This window comes from Pagrus pagrus (assembly GCF_965226575.1).
Source record: "Pagrus pagrus genome assembly, chromosome: 9".
Classification (NCBI taxonomy): Eukaryota; Metazoa; Chordata; class Actinopteri; order Spariformes; family Sparidae; genus Pagrus; species Pagrus pagrus.
This window is the reverse complement of record NC_140193.1, coordinates 20,210,570-20,229,247: the sequence shown is the minus strand read 5'-3', so window position 1 is coordinate 20,229,247 and position 18,678 is coordinate 20,210,570. Positions and strand designations below refer to the sequence as shown.

The 18,678-nt window shown below is 41.2% G+C and overlaps 1 protein-coding gene across 5 annotated transcripts in view; it reads right to left on the bottom strand.

Moving 5' to 3' along the window:
• The window catches only part of myo16 (myosin XVI), a 113,196-nt gene that overhangs the window by 65,098 nt on the left and 29,420 nt on the right, over nt 1-18,678 (bottom strand). For all 5 annotated transcript variants that reach the window (XR_014623267.1, XM_084361936.1, XM_084361935.1 and 2 more), the window contains exons 3-5: nt 9,206-9,276; nt 8,380-8,523; nt 658-766 (exon numbers count right to left, since the gene is read on the bottom strand). Coding sequence is in view for 4 of the 5 variants with exons in the window: in XM_084361936.1 (XP_084218062.1) it covers nt 658-766; nt 8,380-8,523; nt 9,206-9,276 (324 nt within the window). In the remaining variant the exon portion in view is untranslated. The remainder of the gene's footprint in view (nt 1-657; nt 767-8,379; nt 8,524-9,205; nt 9,277-18,678) is intronic.

Below are 18,678 nucleotides of genomic sequence, written 5' to 3'. Positions count from 1 at the left end.
TCGCCACGGGAGCTGGCAGACAGAAGCAGAGAGAAGTCTCAAAACATTTCAGTGAGTGGCTGTCTGTGTGTGTGTGTGTGTGTGTGTGTATGTGTGTATGTGTGCGTGCGTGCGTGCGTGCGTGCGTGTGTGTGTAGGGGGTCTGAGCTTTGATGAGTTAGCTGTCTGCAGTCAGGGGCTTCAATTTGTCATGTAATCCCTGTGGCCATTGACAGATGGATGAGGGAAGACCTCCATCATTGTCTATATCTGTTTCTATCTAGCTTTGTCAACACGATACCCGTCCCTCTCTTTTTGCATGTCTCTCTGTATTTCTGAATTTCTCTGACACTTTTCCTTGTTTCTCCCTCTGTCACTCTATGTGCCAGTGTGCCTCCAACTCTCCTGTGCCTTCATCTGGGTTAATCGCATCTCCTGAGTTGACCTTCTCCTCTCTCTGCGGGAGACTAGTGCCCCAATCACAATCCGCCATCATTAGGCCTGTGGGTGTACTTCACCTTCACACACACACAGAACACCTACTGTTTAACTGCCGGTACGATACATTAACTATTCACATGATCCCAATAGCTCCTAAATGAAGAAAAAGGGAATATTTACTTTTTCTCATTCCCCACTGTTAATAAAGCTCATGATGAATAAAATGTGATGCTTTACCGTTTTCCTCCAGGTGTTTTCGGAGGATATAGCTGGTTTCAGTTCCCTCAGAGGCGTAGTCCAGAGGAATGTTTCCGTTGACGTCCTGCAGCAGAACGTTCACGCCGGCCTTCCAGACGCAGGGCAGGAGAAAGCAGAGGAGACACAAACAAACAGAGTTTTAGCTGGGGCCATTCATCAGACTTGAACCGATGATAAAGTGGGCCCCATTATCTTTGCCTCCCAGAGGGGTGTACCTGGGTAGAGCCATGGAGACATTAACAGACAATACAGTGTGTGAATTAAAGAACTCATTAAATAAACGCCCGGGGGGTGGGGCAGTGAAGAGCGAGAGCGTTGGTGACCGTTACCTGGGATCATCAGGGTGAGCGCATGTGTGCATGTGACAAGATTAATGTGTGTTTACCAACATGGACCGCGCCAGAGCAGTCTTCTGTTATAGCATTGGATGACATGGGAGACCTTCCCTCAGGCTCCTTTAATGACTCATACTCTGACGACAGTGCAGTTGTTGGTCACAATATGGTTATGATTTATTGCTTCTCTTTGGAGGAATTCTGCTGCACTCATTATTTGAAAAAACGCTGCAATGCTTCACCAGCAGAGCAGAAATGTGTAAAAGCCACGCAAAATGTACTCATGTAGACTTTTACTTCTGTCCTTTTCAGTTTTATCACCCCCTCTTTGGGGTTAGGTACTAAAAGTAACAAACATCCTTTCAAGTGAGGATTGTCAGCATCCAGCCATAAATCGCTTCCTGTTGTTTGACTAAACCATAAAAGACAGGCCGGTGTAACGATCGTAGCTGGACCAGGTCTGATAACATGGACATGGGAGTCTAAGTAAGGACCCTTATTGAATATTTACAGCTAATAGAATTCTAACGACCCAGTTGCAGTGCGGCAAAGAGATTTACGACCTAGTCCTCGGGCAGAGAGGGAATGGATGGGGAAAGGGAAAAATGAGAGGAAGAGGGCTGATGGAGAGAGCCAGCTGACAGAGCAAAATAAGAGCTGTTAACCTAAGCGATCTGAAAACTGCAAAACCAAAAGCACAGACTGAGCCTTAAACCCTCAACGCAACCTTGACTCTCAATTAAAAGGTTCTTTTCAATTATGAGAAATGTTTTGCAGATATTCATCCAAATGCCAAGCAATTACAGTGCAATAAAGGCAACACAATGCTGTCTATTCCAGTTATCGGAATATCTGTTCTGGTGAGCTCTGCTCATTGTGCACCCATCTGTGTTTTCTAGGAGGAGCTGTTTTCGCTCACTTATGAGGTTAGTTAGGGGTTAACAAAGGGAATTAATTAACATTAACAACTATCAGCTGCTGACTATTCATGAGCAAACAAGAAGCCTTATCTCAACGTGAAGCACAGCTTGAAGAGCAGGAGATGAGCTGATGAGCGAGTCAGAGAGAGTGCATAATATTATACCCCCTCCACCCACCACTACCCACACACACATAGAAATACACACACTCAGGCACACTTCATTTCCCATCCCTCCCTCATCCTCCAATGTCAAATTTGGACCGCTCCATCTTTATTCCTTAGATTTGTGCTTCGTCCCCAAACGGTGATCAACTTCCTCATAAACCTGACAGCTCCACTCAGGTGGCCTCTGCTAACACGTGAGTGTGTGTGTTAATGTGAATGTGTGCATGTGACAGTGTGTGTGTATGCTGTTTTGTTGGTATAAAAGGGGTGCGCTAACCCAGACAATTCACTTCAAGGTCCAGTAAAAGTCAATAGGGGTCGGGCTGGATGAAGTTATTAGCTGACAGACAGATATATCTCACTCTGTCTGTCAGGAGGTCACTCTCACCACTGGACTCACAGCTCACTCACATTACAGCTGTATAAAAAACAGTGGGGGGCCAGTAAAGTGGCCAACAATTGTATCAGGGGGGCCTCCACTGATCCCTGCCACCAGTTCATGCATGTATTGAACATTTTTCTTATACAAAGGCTACTCAAGCAGTTACTTTTCAAAATAAAAGGATCTTTTCATGTGAAAGAAGGTTATGTTAGAGGTTGTTTCATAAATATGTATGATTTAATTTGTGCTCTTTCAAAGATAGTGTAGTAAAGAGCTGAATGACTTTAAAACAGTTATTTTTATGTGAAGATTTCTTTGTGTCCCTTGCATAATAAACAACAAAACACTGGTACCGGCTATCCGCCAAATTGTTATTTTAAACATCGGTATCGGCCAAGAACAATCATTGCATCCCTGGGTACACAATCACAAGAGAGTAAACAACATAACACTGGATAGTATGAAAAATGCATTACAGTGAAGAAAGGCTATTCTTGCCATCCTGAGCCTGGAGTAGCTGTACACAAGCTGACAATAGAAAACTGTCACTAGAGAAATAATTTATGTGAGGTTCTGTTATGGTGTACAAAGCTCCACCAGACAACCAGACACAGATTATGGCAAAGGAAGCATGATGTGTGGGCCAATCGATCCAGAGACATTAATCATGTGTCTGAGCTCACATGATAAGTGCTGACAGATATAAACGAGCTGATGCAGGCTGGCAGCCATGCAGGCTGCGAGGGGTTAACAAGTTGACTTCTGACCCCCGCCACGCTCCCCGCCACGATATGATGAATCCACCTCGGACGTCTCTGAGATGGAAATCTGTTAATGCTACGTTGCCCCGTGGGTCATGATGGAAGTTGTTACATGCAGTGACTGCCACAGAATCAATAACAACTCCGCACTGAAGGCTGTCCCTGGGGCTGAGCGGTGCTGAGCTGGACACTGTCACAGCTCAGAGGAAATCAGCCAAAGCAAGGAGTTTTCACACACTATTTTTGTTTTTTACTCACGCTGTGCATTCTATCATTTATATTTTCTCAATTTTTATTTTTTCCCCAAAAAATACAATCCAGTGTCAACAAATCCCTCAAACTTGATTATTGAAGAGTTGCGCCAAAATAAATGTACCAGAGGCAGCATGTTTTACAACCGAGCAATGTCTTTATTATCCTTAACTGATTGCACACATCTGCTCGGCTGTGATCTACCATGCTGCAGCGATGTGATGAGGCAGAAACTACAGAGTCTGCTGCAAAAAACTCGATCACCCTCTTTCTCAATCACCATAAAGCTTTTTTGTCTCTAGTTTCTTTTGCCACACATTGACCATCATGCAGATACCGATGCAAGGATAAGACAACACACTGTATTTTTAACCACCCTAAAACTGACAACAGCTCTTCATTATAAAACTTACATGTGCATTAAGATCAAGATTTTGTTCTGCATCTGAACAAAGACATGAAAATATTAGTGTCGATAAATCGTTGGACTTTAAAGGTTCGGGACTTCAATTAAAGCCTTTTAAAGACCGTACAACTGTGCAACAATTGCTTAATGAATCACTATCACGTTTAAGTGAGGCAGGGCTATATTATCAGCAGAAAACCACCAAAAATTCAACTGGTGTTAAGTAGAGTTCGGTGCAGCCAGGGGCCCGCTGGTAATCAACTTCAAAAGACTCCAAGTTCACAAGTTTTAAATTCATCATTTACAAGCACGGAAAGTGGGTCAATCCTACAGTTGTAACTCCACTGGGTTTGGAGCTATGAGATGAGAAAAAAACATTTTGGAACAGAACGTGTCTCCCATAGTTGCCTTGCTACATCTTCCTCTGCGCACGTTTAGAGACTTAAAGCTAGTGTCTCACAGGGAACTACATTATCACAGAGAAGAAAAGGAAAGAAGGCTGAAGTACATTGGTGGTTCATAGTTAAAAGCCCCATTTGCACTGGACTAGTATTACCCAGGGAGTAATTTGGATTAATTGCAGAGGTCAATTATACAGTAGGAATTCATATTTGCCAAACAAAGAGGTCACCTGATAATAAAGCTTAAGTTCCATCAAGACTGTCTCGAGTTCAAATTCATTCACAATTCTCCCTCCCCACAGCATTTACTCCTTCAGTTAAACCAATCAAATTTTGCCACGATTAAATCAACAAATCATGCTGTTGCTAACAATCGTCAACATCTGTTCTCCTCTCTGCTGTTGTTAGCTGTCATTTCAGCGCAAAATCCTTCGGCCCTGCTCCACCCCATTCCCCTCTAGGTCATCATATCCAGTGCTGAGGGCAAGCTCACCACAGTCCACCTCATCTCATCCAGATCTTCAGTCATACATCTTCAACCCATCACCACCACCAGTGTCTGGGCTCCATCGGGGGTAGTGGGTTTCCTTTACTACTTTCAGCTTCACCTTCCCTCTTAAAATGTAATAGATGTCACGACAGGGTCTAATCACCCAAGACTCATATTTCTCATCTGATGTGCACATGGCAATAAAAACATTATTTATTGACTCAGGACGAAGTCTCTCCTGATTGAAATGTCAGTCCGCTGCGAATCAGCATTTGGATCTAGGCCTATATGAAATTTCATCACGCCTTATAATATGTTGACCAGTAGACAACAGCTGTGCCGCAAGATCGGCTATACTGACGTTTAAAATGAGCGCAAGTGAAGTTTGGGAGCAACATGAGGTTGTCGCATTCAAGTACAGCCACAAAGCATCTGTTACTTGATCTAGATGAGCTACAAATGCTTGTAACAAATGCAGTAAGTGTGCAAAACAACTCAAAACTAAATTATTAATGTGGCTGCTGAAGGACAGATGCCCCACTTCTGAAACACTGAGCCTTGCATCTTATCCGACCAACAATGTCAGGAAATTTGGGTAAAGTACAGACTTTACTTATCCTGTGCGAATACGTTGCTAGAAATGCAGACGTGTGGGGTTAATTTCTAAATCACATGAAATCCCCTGGTAATACAAGTCTTGTGCAAATAGGGCTTAAGATAGGCAAACTCATTTTTATCCTCATCCAGAGTCCCTACTTTCAACACTGTGTCAAAAAGTAGCTTTCTCTTAGGGAGACAGGCAGAATTTGGTCTGTAATTAACTCTAATCACTTACCACATCTTTTCAGCCAGAGTTCAGTTACTTTTCAGTTTCATAAAAAAAAAAAAAAAAGTGAAATTAGGAAGACATAATTGAGCCACTAGAAGAAGTAGAATTTGATAAGTATCTTGTGGGCTGTGGCTTTGAATAGAAGGCCAGCTAAGATGCAACACATGGAGATCAAGAAACTCTGCTGAGTCATCCTGATCCATTTATACGAGCCAAAGCTAATCAAGAACTGGACTGTGTGAAATCAAATGTAGAGATCCAGAGTTCAGTCTGGTTTTGTTCAATAATCTGTTTTAATATTTCTGTGGAATCATTCATAAAAACTAAACACCTTCTTATGTTTTCACTTGCTTAGAGACGCTCCACTGTGCCACTTAACTGGCACTTAATGCTGCCAGGTTCTCAATGACCAACATTAACCAGAGCTGAAGCTAGGAATAGGTTTAGGAATGTATTTAGAAATGGGCCGAGAACGAGATAGTTTAGAAACAGCTTACTCGTCCTCCTGCGGTTTGGAAGCAGGAGATAAGAGAATTAACATTGCTGCCAATCTGGACACAGAGCGACAATGCACCCAGACTCCTCATCAACCCCCCTCCCACCTACCCTACTTTCGCCACAAGACAAGCCTGCTAACAACTCTGTCAGCAAAAAAACCTCCCGGCATAGGAACAGGAGACAGGAAATCAAGGACACAGAAGCAGAGGACGAGTGGAAGGGGAGGGAGAAAGAGGTGGAGGAGTGGGACACGATAGATTAGTACATATTAGCAGCACTATTCCTTCCTTTGCCAATCAAAGATAAAGCTGCCAGTCAAGCTCCTCTAGCGAGACCACTGTTCCACTTCTCATTAAAACGTACACCCATTGTATTCAGAGGAAAAGATCTCCCTCATACAGCTCAGATAAGGCAGCAGAGCAGAATGACTGGGCACTGACACGGCCTGTGGAGGAGGAGATGGGTGTCAAAATGAATGAATGGAAGAAAAAGGGACATTGCATCTCTATCGGAAATACAGCTTGACTGAAGCTATTTTTACCCTGCTAGACAGGAAGTGCCTTTGGCTCCCCTTTCAGAGAACATCTTCCCCACTGATTATCACAGGAAAAGAAACTCAAGTGTTCATGTTACTCTAAAGAGACAAAAAAAAGAGCACTAAATGCAAATGTGCACCATTTTGGAAATTAAGATGTTTCCAGTCAAGAAGAAGAAGTAGAATATGCATTTCTGTCTTTCTGTCTCATGCAGAAAAACATCTAAGCTGAAGACTGTGCTCATCCAAATATCACATAACGGTCACAGATTTCCTGTCCTAAAAAAACAATGACAAACCGGCAGGCTCAACTTTTTTTTTTTGAGAAGTAGAAGGCCAATCAGTTTTTCTTTTTCTTTTTTCTGGGAAGACTATAAACTTCCCTCTGACATTCAAGGTATCTTTTTCTTTAAACCCATCATCAACATGTTTATGCAATATGCACACAGTCAAAGAAGACAATTTTTCCACAACGGCATGCACAAGGGCGCACGAGCAGAAGAATGTCAACAAACAAACAAAGGACATTCAGGCTGTGAAAGCTGAAAACTGTTTTGGTGTTGGGGTAAGCTGGAGGAATGTTCAAACTTTTCTCAGTGTTGAATCAGATTTTTTGAATTTCTTAGAAATTGCTTCCTCTTTGTGTCTTTTCTTTCTTCACCCCCTGCTGCTCTCTTCCAAGAGGGCTGAGTTCTGTGTAAATATGACCTCATTAACTAAAAACTAGTTCTGTTGTGGTAGTGAATGGGAAGCATTTAGTTGCTGCCTCCCAGGGAGCAGTATTAACTCTCTCTCCCTCTCTATCTTTCTCTCATGTATTGCATATCATGAAAGCATAACTCACTGAATAAATTGCATTTGCCGTATCTATATCACAGCCTGCTCTACACATGATGCAGCCTTCATGAACCTCTGCCTTGAGGGAAATTAAACGCATGCAAGTACACAAACACATGAAGCAACAGTCCTACAGTCACAACAGGCTGATAGATCCACTCTGCACATCCTTTGCCTGGCACCTCTTCAAACATACATTCCTCTCAGGAACGTCTCCTTCCTGCCCCGCATGCAGACAAACAGCAATCACTCAGGAACCAATCAGCAGAACCAGGCTGTACTGGATTCTATCGAGCTCCAGACTGCAGTTAACCCTCCCCGGATCTAATCAGCACCAGCACAACCGACCCAGCGACCGGGACTGGTTGTGCATACCCTCCCCTGCAGCTGGCCCTGCTCTCGTTATGGACCTAATCAGTACAACCACAGCTCTTGATGAGACAGATCCGACAAGAGCTGGAAACATCCCCCAACAGAACAGGCTCCCTCTTTGATATCATGCTAATGCCCTAAATTTTTAAACATTCTCATTCTCAGCGAATCATCTGGGTTTTCGAGAGAATGGAAAGTTGTGTTTCAGACCCTCGGTAATCCAAAACCCCTTGTCAATGGAAGACGCTCCGCTTGGTGAGAAAAACTCTGGATGACTAATGTGAATACAGCCAGTACGGAGCTAGTATGCCAACCCATTCCAAAACACTAATCTAATTTGTTGCCGACACGCTTGGAATTGCAAGGATCAACAGGAAAATGACTGAAATTACAGCCAAAAAGTGTGTCAATGCTTGTGTGCGTGTGTGTGTATGTATGTGTGGCACTGTTTAAAATCTCATTTCCCCCACCCCCCCAAATAAACTGCATGCTAATCTTTGCATGTGTGCGTCTTACCAGCAGCAGCAGCAGCACCACATCTGCGTGGTCACACACACAGGCTACATGCAGGGCTGTCCACAGATCTTCGTCCTGCAGGTTGACATTCAGGCCTCGCTCGATCAGAAGCTCCGCCGCAAACACATTGTCATGGCGAGCACACTGCAGAATGTGACAGTAGATTTAACTCATTAGTAGTTTGTCTCCTGAAGCATTGCTGACGACTGTATAAACATTACACATGGATGGTTGAGAGCATAATAATTAATGTATGTGAAAAACGTACTGTACGGCAATTATTATATTCTTGTATCGCCACAGGGTAACTTGTGTGCAAGAATTTGTAGAATGCTAATGATGAGGGCGTGGAGAATGGTTTGACACCATCATGTCAGAGGACAACACCTCCATCCTCCCTAATATTTCTAAATCCTTAGTAGCATAATATGCCAGAGAAAAATAATAAGCATTTTTAGGTCTGACAAAACAAAAACACAACATGCTGCAACATTTTCTTAATGAACGGACATTTTCCAGTTGAACATAATTGGGTACAATTTTCAGTACAATAAATGGAGTATCTTAATATTTTTCTACTTATAATACATATTCCATGATTGCATAGTATGTGTGTATGAGGGTCCTTACTTGCATTAATCAGTAGTGATATAGTGACTAAGTGGGTAAAGGCAAGTATTACAACAAGTACAACAGTCTGGTAAGTTCAGAAAATGACATCACTTTACTGAAATGCAGCTTTTAAAACCAGGAAAAGACGATGTCATATCACAATATTACAATATCCAGATTCCAGTGTGTGTGGTCGTGTGCTTGTGTATCTTACCAGGTGTAGCAGGGATCCCCCAGAGGAAATGAGAGTGTTGGGGTCGGCTCCCTCCTTCAGGAGACGTAACACTGCAACACAACAAACATCCATATGTTAACACCTGCTGCGTGTGAAGACAGGGGCGCTTAGGGCATGTAGAGAAGACAAAACACACACACACATACACACACACACACACACACACACACACACAGATCAGCTCAGTCACTCACTTTCAAAACCTGTATGTGTTGAGTGTCCTCTGACTGTCCTTGACATGTCAGTGTGTGTGTGTGTGTGTGTGTGTGTGTGTGTGTGTGTGGTAGCTCCTTGCTCCAGTAGCAGGTCAGAAAGCCTCTGGGTTACAGACATTCACATCAAATGCCATAGGCTCCAGTGAGCCGCACAACCTGCTCACATACTGACACAGATCTACTGCAGGAAACACAAACCACTGCAAACAAGTTCAAGCAGTCGGCCGTGAACAAATGAGCAGACAGTAGTAGGCAAACAAGGTCACAGTGATTTTATATGCAACTGATATATCTTTTATTCAACATGAGAGCCAGAGAGAGAGAGCGAGCGAGAGAGAGAGAGCTGAAGTGTGTGACAGATAAATAGAGCAGAATGGACAAACAAGAGAGGGCTAGCAGAGAGGGTGGTGGAGTGCTGTGGTTTGGACATATGTGATTTCACAGACACTGACAGCACTAGATGGATACTGACTAGACCCTGGGACCCTGGCAGACCTTATACCAGCAAAACAGCCACCACTGTCACGCAATCCTTCCCCCCCACACACACACATACACACACACATAAATACCAATGGCTCTGAGGACTGTTACTCCGGTAGTTACGGCGGTGATAATTCCAACTAATGACCCCTGTTGATGATGCCCATGAGGTCATTTCACTTAAAGGGTCGTTATCTAGACGGACCTGCTTAAATAACCTCATCTAACCCACACACAGCCACACAGAGTGTGTGGCTGTGTGTGGCATGCTGGATAAAAATCATGTGCTTATCTGAATTTAAAACCAATAAAATAAGCAAATTGGAACATACTGTAGGCCAACTGTCCATGTGTACAGATGATAAAAATAACTTTGCATTCTCACAAAACCAGAATATGGAGTAAATAACCTGCATATATTGAAATCACCACAAGCTACTGTAAAGCTGTTACACTGACCTCTCCACACAGTTCAAACACCAAACTCTCTACTTCTGCCTGATCCCACAGATGTTTAATCATTGCTGGAAAGGCTACATAAACATGAACATTTATCATTTTTTTGGTACACCTACAATAACATCTCAGCTGTTCTCTCAGATGGATGAAATTTTTTTTAAATAGCCAGCTCAGTTAGACGTGCAGCTAGCAGGACAACCAGGGGAGTGTTGGTGTTTACACCGCTAGCACAGGAACTTTGGACTAATGGGAGAAAGAAGTTTTCAGGCCCAGTGCTAGCTGGTTAGCATGCTAACTTTAGTTGTTATCTCTACAACACAACACATCTTTGACATAACGTCAAACCTGCTATTACTTCACATTCTGTTAATAATTTAAGTTGATTTTTGAACGTTTTAAACTAAATATGTAATATATAATACGTTATTTAGCAAGACAAAATGCCAGCACTTGTTGGTTTTCTTTCCTTTTTTATGATAGTTTAAAACCCAAACACCAACTGACTGTCTGTCTCACGAAAAAGAAAAGAATTAGAAAAAAAGAATTCAAACATTTTACAGCATCATCTTGGGCTCAAGGAACCTGTGATGGAAGTTTTTCACTATTTTATTTGACATTTTATAGAATAAAAGCTTAAATGTTTAATTAAAAAAACTTTATTAACAATATTAATTGTCAAGAAAATCCCATCAAATACCCACTATACAAGTAATTGTGAGTTCTGAACTGTTCTGATTTGTCTAACAGTTTGAGAGATAGCCAAATGCTATAAGCTATTTACCAGTAGTTTGGCATTTTTAACTGAGAAATTACCTACACATGAATCAGCTATCAATACTGTGATTAACAGATTTTCTGTCTGTTGACTAATCATTTTAGAAGCACAGATACAAGGTCAACAGGCCAAACACACACTGTACACAGACATTTTCCCACTCATCTAATGGCATTCAGCTCTTAATGGACTTTAAATGGTTGATGAGAAACAAACAGAGTCAATCAGCACAATTATCTCCTGCCTTCTAAACATACTGTAGGGCTCAAGACTGTAAACCACCAAGTGAGGCTCATCTAGTGCTTAAGTCGTTACAAGGGAATAGATAATGTTCTCGCTTTCCTGTCTATCAAACAGTTTATCACAGGGCTGCTCATTAGTGAATGTAGAGCAGCCATTTTTAAGCATGCAAGGCTTCACATGATTTGCCTCTTAATAAAAAATAAACTATGAAGTTAGCTATCTCTGGTCTGTAAAATTCCCCATCTGTTAGAGCCAGTTAATGTTAGTCTTTGATAGAAGAACCTAACAGAGTTTTATGGCACATTTATTGAATGTGTCTAAAGAGAGGTCGAAGGTCAAGAGCTACATATTGACTCTAAGGCAGTTAAAGAAAATAAGCAAAGTGTTTGTCTGGTTATGTGGCCATTAGGAGTCAATAGTACTGTTGTAACATTGACGGATTCATCAAGACCAACTACTGTTCTAGTCTGTGTGAAGCCCACGTATCCATTGTGTCTATTTTGTATTTGCACTAGTAGTGAGTGCAAGCAATTAACATTTACATTTTTCAGAGGTTAACATAATTTCCGTATCTGCCATAAAACTATATTCAGGTGTCCATATGACAATTGACAGTTAATTTCTACTTATCACTTTTTTATTTAATTCATTCTTAAAAAAGCATCAGATTTAGCATTCAAATTTTAAAATACAGCTTTGCACAGAACAAGGACTTCAGATTTTCGTCCTCCATCTCTTTAAATAAATAAACATTTGGAAGGGATTTCTTAAAGACAAGGATCAGGAGTATTGATAACCACAGAAATGGTTTCAAAATGTGGACATATGAGTATTGTTTACAGACAGACAATGTTAATCACCTCTCAGTATTTCCATAACTCCACCAAGTTGGTTGTTATAAAGTTATTGGACAAAGGGAATTCAAGTACAGAGAGAGAAAAACATATGTCAGGCCAATATTAGTATGGAAATTAATGGCTTTCTTGTCTTAAAGCTCTAAAGCTGCTGGAAATGGAAACTAATCTGATTGGCTTAAGGTGAAATCCAGCAGGGCTGTTAAATACAATAAAGCAAGGATAAGCTGCTATGGCTTCTCGATATTTAAAATCTGTTATCATATGGAACGGTTTTGATTTTATTCTGCTTTAAACTACAAAAAGTTACATTGTGAAAGAACATACATAAATAGGACTAATGAAAATGATCTAATTAAGACATTAAAGTTTTGCATGTATTTAGGAGCTGTTGAAGGTTTACAGTAGAGAATAACAATGTTTGTCTCTGCTGTAATGGAGTTGAAAGGGAAAAATAACCGTGGTCATCAAAGAGATTGATATTCACTGAATTATTTACCTCCAGTAGAACAGCTATACGCTTGTCCCGCAGCCACAACAGTAATTTTCTCACTATGTTAAATCAGTCAGTCGGCGTTTTGATGATATGCTGATCTAGCGTATACAGTATGTGTGTGTGTGTGTGTGTGTGTGTGTGTGTGTGTGTGTGTGTGTGTGTGTGTCTAATAGGAGGCTGATAGGGAAATGGAGAGTGGGCACGGAGAAAAGTAGGCTGTCATTTTGTGGAAAATTGCAAAACAGCTGTTCGAGACATATGTGGAGTTTCCATGGCAACCAGATAGGAACTGGTAGCAGATTGGAAAAGAGAGAGACAGAGGAAAAAAGGACGAGACAGAGGACTCTAAATGAGTTGATATAGATTAATGGAACGGCACGCGTCAAGAACTACAGCAGGACTGCAGCTAAACCAATCAACAAGTTAATTAGTGATCCTCAGATTCCTGACGACTCACCGGCTCGCCTCGAAATCTGTGCCGTCATTGAGACTGACAGAGATCCTGTCCTTACCTGTTTTTCTGTTGGTGTGAGAGCTGAAAACAGCTCTTCAGGATCTCTTGCCTACACAGAAAATTACGAAGTAAGTATCCTTGACAGTTTAAAAAAAAAACATAAGCACTTCTCTGCTCCTGAAAAGAGCATTTGGTTATGCTTTCACCTACGCAAGGAAATAATATCACAAACATCTAAAGCGATGGATGTAAGTGATAACAGTATTATTCTTTGTTGAACTTGAGCTTCTCGAGGTAGATATGATGCACAAGATGAATGCACATGTTCTGTAGATACAAGATTAAAGGTTATTCTTCAGCCTCTCTTTTCAATTCTTTGGCTCTTCCTTATCTCACTGGACCGAGATTTTCCATGAATTTGATAAAATCCCCATAATACGTCTTCCATAATATGCCACTTACAGCAGTATTGCCAATTTTCTTCATCTAGTAACCACACATATTCCCCCCATGTACAGCATCACTCCGTGGCAGCCCCATATGAGATTCTGTTCAAATCCCTCGCTCTTATAAACGCCTGTCTCTCAAGTCCTTATCACACAGTCATAGTCACAAGAGGCACCGCACCGTCTCACCTCACTGCCCCATGTTTCTGAAATGAGCTTTGACATTTTTCCTTTGTTTCGATCCTGATGATAAAACATACTGTACAGTTTTCCAATAATGCTTAACTCTCTCGTGTGATAGGTTCTGTAAAATGGAGCCGGCGTCTCCTGCCCACTCATTCAGACATGAGATGTTTTTTCATGGGTTTCAAGTGTTAAGTCTCTAAAACGATGCCGTGTATATACAGCTAACACTTCAGGGTGTTAATGCAATTTCAGAAGATTACATTTGCCAAAATATTATAAGGACTTATCTGCAAAACTCTTCCACAATAGTTAACTCACAGTGCAGTGTATGTAGCCCCCATGATTAGCAAATATAGATACTGTTTATTCTTACAATAATCTGATACATATGTCCTTCAAAAACAGTTGTACCCCTGACAAATGAATCGTGGAGGAAGCATTGTATTGTAGTACAGTAGCTGTAGAGTTCCACTCAGGCTAGGAATGATTGTGTAACATGGTGGATATCTCACTGCTGGAATGACATTCCTGTTATGTTTTTGTTTTTTGCTATTAAGTACTTGTCAAGTCTTCTCCAGCAGACAGGCTGACTAGGACAATACAATTGCTTGTTTGTGAGCAATAGAGGCAGACAATCCAGGGAATAAGTGAATATGCTTTAATCCATTTTCTGCCATATTCAGGAAAAAAGTGTCATTACACACTTATTTTCTTTCCTCTTGGGCTTAATGTTGATTGAAACATTCAAACACGGGAGGAAAACTATCTAAATTGAATTTTAACTTCACACTGGGCTGTGTAGACCTCTGTGAGGGAATGAGTTCACAAAGTACTTTTCTTTTTTCGTGCTCTCCTACATCTTTCGCTCCCTCACATATTAACCTGCGCTGCCAAATCTCTCAAGGCAAAACTGATGACTCATCATGTGAACCACAGGTTTAATATTAGAAGCTCAGACAAACACCACTGCCTGTAAAAAGTTTCAATATGCTGCCTGACGATGCGGTTGACATTAAAGGGATCCCTGCTGTATCTGGTCGGAAGGTTTTAAATTGCATTCCAGTAACAGATATCATGACATCTTTGTCTACTTTGTGGGCCCAGGCCTGGTTCTGTCAAAAACATGACAGATGTTTGACATGCCTCTGATCCCAGCATGCTCCACTGCAGTGAAATTTCAATGTATTCCTCTATTATTCATATTTGGCATATGGACGACACTGCAGCTGAAATTGAATGTATAAATATATATGGTTAGGTTATATACATATATAAAATTAAATGTTTCCTCGTCTAAATAGGATATCGAAGTGTTGGATCAATGTGAAGTGGCAGGCTCACTGATAAATAAAAGACTAGAGGGTAAAATGTCATCATCACTATTCTGAGTGGTACATTGATTTTCAACTTCAGCTGCCGTGTCATCCAGTATCTCCATTAGAATTACAGCAGATGTCAACACACAACATATAACAAAATAAACACCTTAATCTGCATGGACACATCTTCACACTGGATAAATACAAACTATATATATATATATATGTTTTTTTATATCTGTGATCATCTTAATATTGATCTGAGTTCAATACTAAAAACAACGATGAGCACCAGTTCCGCCCTGTCGGAGAAATCCTCAGAGGTAAGATGTATTCAATGGCGAGAATTAACAGGACAAAGGCCCGTTTAAACTTCCAGAAAACTGCCTGCTCTATTTTTTAAGAAGCTTTGCTGCACTGATCTGAAGGTGGGGGCTGCATCAACACTAATGACTGAACATTGTATAACACAGGCACACAGCAGTGCTCCAAAACACCACGCAAGACTGAAAGCTATTACTGTTACCTCTGCTTGCTCCACTTCCTCTGATTGGAGTCTGTGAGTCCCTTTGCTGTGCCTGCAGGATGGATCTATACACACTTATCAATAATGTTCGGCGGCAATTCAGACGACTGTCTGTTTATGTATATGCACAATTACAGTAAATGTACCACATGTACAGTAACAGTAAGGAAAAATCTCCACCTTCTTCTTCATGCATTAGAACATACATTTTCACACACAAAAACAGGCACAGGAGACAAGCATTCACAAATTAAAGCAGAGACCAGGTGCAATCCCCACCAGCACTGCTTCTGGCCTGGTTTAGCATTCCCATTTAAGAGAACTGGTAGCATTTGTGAGTTTTGAGGTGAGATTATTATTAGTAGCAGAGGGAAAAGATTTGACATTGGACCTGAGGAGTGTGCCACATTAAAAAGTCAGGGAACCAACAAAGACATTAGGATACATTCTTTTGGGGACCATGAATGTCTTTCGTGATTATCCATCCAAGGTGTGGACCTGTCTGGTGGATGCTCTACAGCCGAACTGCCACATAATGTTTCAAGAAAACGCAAAACACATATGCACATGCACACACCTACATGAGTACACGACATAAACCTTTATAACACTGAAACAAAGTATGAGAATGTCAGGTGATTTAACAGATACTATTAGTTTATCCATCCAAAATGTGATAAATACATTAAAAGAAACAGGATGTGAATTCAAGCTGGCTGCAACATGACAGCAGAAGAATGTGCAATGATTTAACCATACAGGTGGCATCATAAGTAATTCCCAAATGATGTGATGCAAGAGTCCACTCTAGACTCCTACGAACAGCTGTTTCATTCACATCAGATGAGCTAAACTGCTGCTGATCTTTCCTAAGACGTTATAAATTATTTTACAAAACATTTCTCACATTGTGTTTTGCCAAGAATCGTCATCGCAGCAAGAACAACAGATATCCAAATGTCATCTTCAATATCATTATTCTTTTGAAAGGACGATGACACAATAAAAATTGATTGTAGGGTCCATGGCTACGAGGGCAACAGCTGCGGCCGTTCCACTTCTGTCTTGCTTTGATGAAGTTAAGAGATTGGTTTGGGAAAAGCAATTTCGCCAAATGTCAAAACGCAAGCGAGCGAGATGTTTGCATATGACAGATAGGAACGGAGAATGGAGATGAGGTATAGCCTGCTCCTATCTACACATAAAGCTGTGTGCTATAGGTATTTTCTTCCCCTTAACCCTACAATATTATCCATAACCTGATGCTTCTTTCCTGCTGCCTGTCAATTTCTTTGGCTTTGCAATTTCCCATATTCCTACCCTTTCATCTTTTCTCCACCCTGCCTCTTTATCTTACTCCCCTTCATCTTATTTCCTGTACAAGACAACCGATAAGAAAATAAATCCTTGTGTGACTGTGTATGTGTGTGTGTGTGTGATATCTCTGATTACCAGGCTGCCTTGTCAGCAGACTGAGATTCTGCACTATCACATCGATCTTTCTATGAGCTTCTATGAATCTAATTCTCAAACCAGCTCTTTAATTAGGAACAAGTGTGACCCATTGATTTGTGGACTACGGTTTAAGCCTTGAGTTTAATTTGTTTTTTTGGAGCCAGCATGGAACATATTTGGACAAGAGGGTGGAGCTGGGAAGGATATTGATTGGATTTGACTGAGAACGTGAGGGCATGCCATGGTAGCAACCATGGTCACACCCATATCATGCTTTATCTTCTATTTTAGTCCAAATGGGCCCATACTTTAAAAAAAATGACTCAAGTAGGATCATTTTCTCATAAGCTTACATACAATCTGACTTCTTCATGAGAGTGGATCTGCCCACTGATGTCCATAGAAAGAAAGTTGCTTCTCTTTTTCAGACCTGGAGGCTCTGTCCATAGTTATAAAATCAGTGGTTAAGACATCCAATCCCTCTCATTCTATTTCACTCGTCCATATTTCTTTTGCCATTTCCTCTCATTTTGGCCAGTCATTCTCTTTCTCTCTGGCACCCTAACAAATTCCTAAAAACAAGGACAAGCTACCGAAACATCTTCCAATCAATTTTTTAATTAATCAGCACCACGTGGGGGACATGGTGCTGAAAATTGAAAACTGATAATGTTTGTGACATCCACAGTTCATTCAACAGCAACGTTAAATTTATAATTGTCTATCAGCTAACAGGCGTGAATTTCTGACCCCCTATTACAATGTCTATCTGTCTTACTTCAAACTTCACACTTAAAACTTCATCTTGTGGATCCATTTAATGATAATAATCAGTGCATGAAAAAAAAAAATATATATATTTTTCTGGTAGTCCTGTCTGATGTAGATATACAGTAATGAGCTTCTTGCATCATCAAGACGAAATCAGCCCTCACATATCCTGTTTGATATTTCTGTTTTTATTTCCAAGAGACTGAGTGATAGTGGCACTGTCAATGAGTCTAATCCTTTATTGTTTAACCTACCCACCAGATGAACCCCGAGGCTCTCGTTGCAACAAGTACGTTTACACAATCCCTCTACTCTGAAAATATTTCTGTGGTAAGAGGAAACATTCCTACATTACTTTGGGGAAAATCCAAGCCTGAGGCAAATCCTATCACTCTTTACGAAAGGAGAGGAGAGCTGACTCAAGCAGCAATGGTGCGAAAAACTGTTATCACTCAGATCACCAGAGCCAGCGAGGAACGCTCGAGAACCATTGTCAAGATGTAGCAAGTGCTGATCCACCCAACCAAGTGTTACCTCAATGAGACAGACGCTGCAATACAGAACAAGACAGGCCAACTGAAGTGATACTGTTGGCAGTGAATCTGTCCCTCATGTGGGGACGGCTGCACACGAGTGTTAAATTTTGTTTGATCGAGATCCAGTTCTTGCCATGAACACCACTAGAAGGTCAGGAGACCTTCCCACAGCAAAACAAAAGGTAGCCTTGGACCAGTTCAGTGCCATGGTAGGCACCACCATGGCTGTAGGTA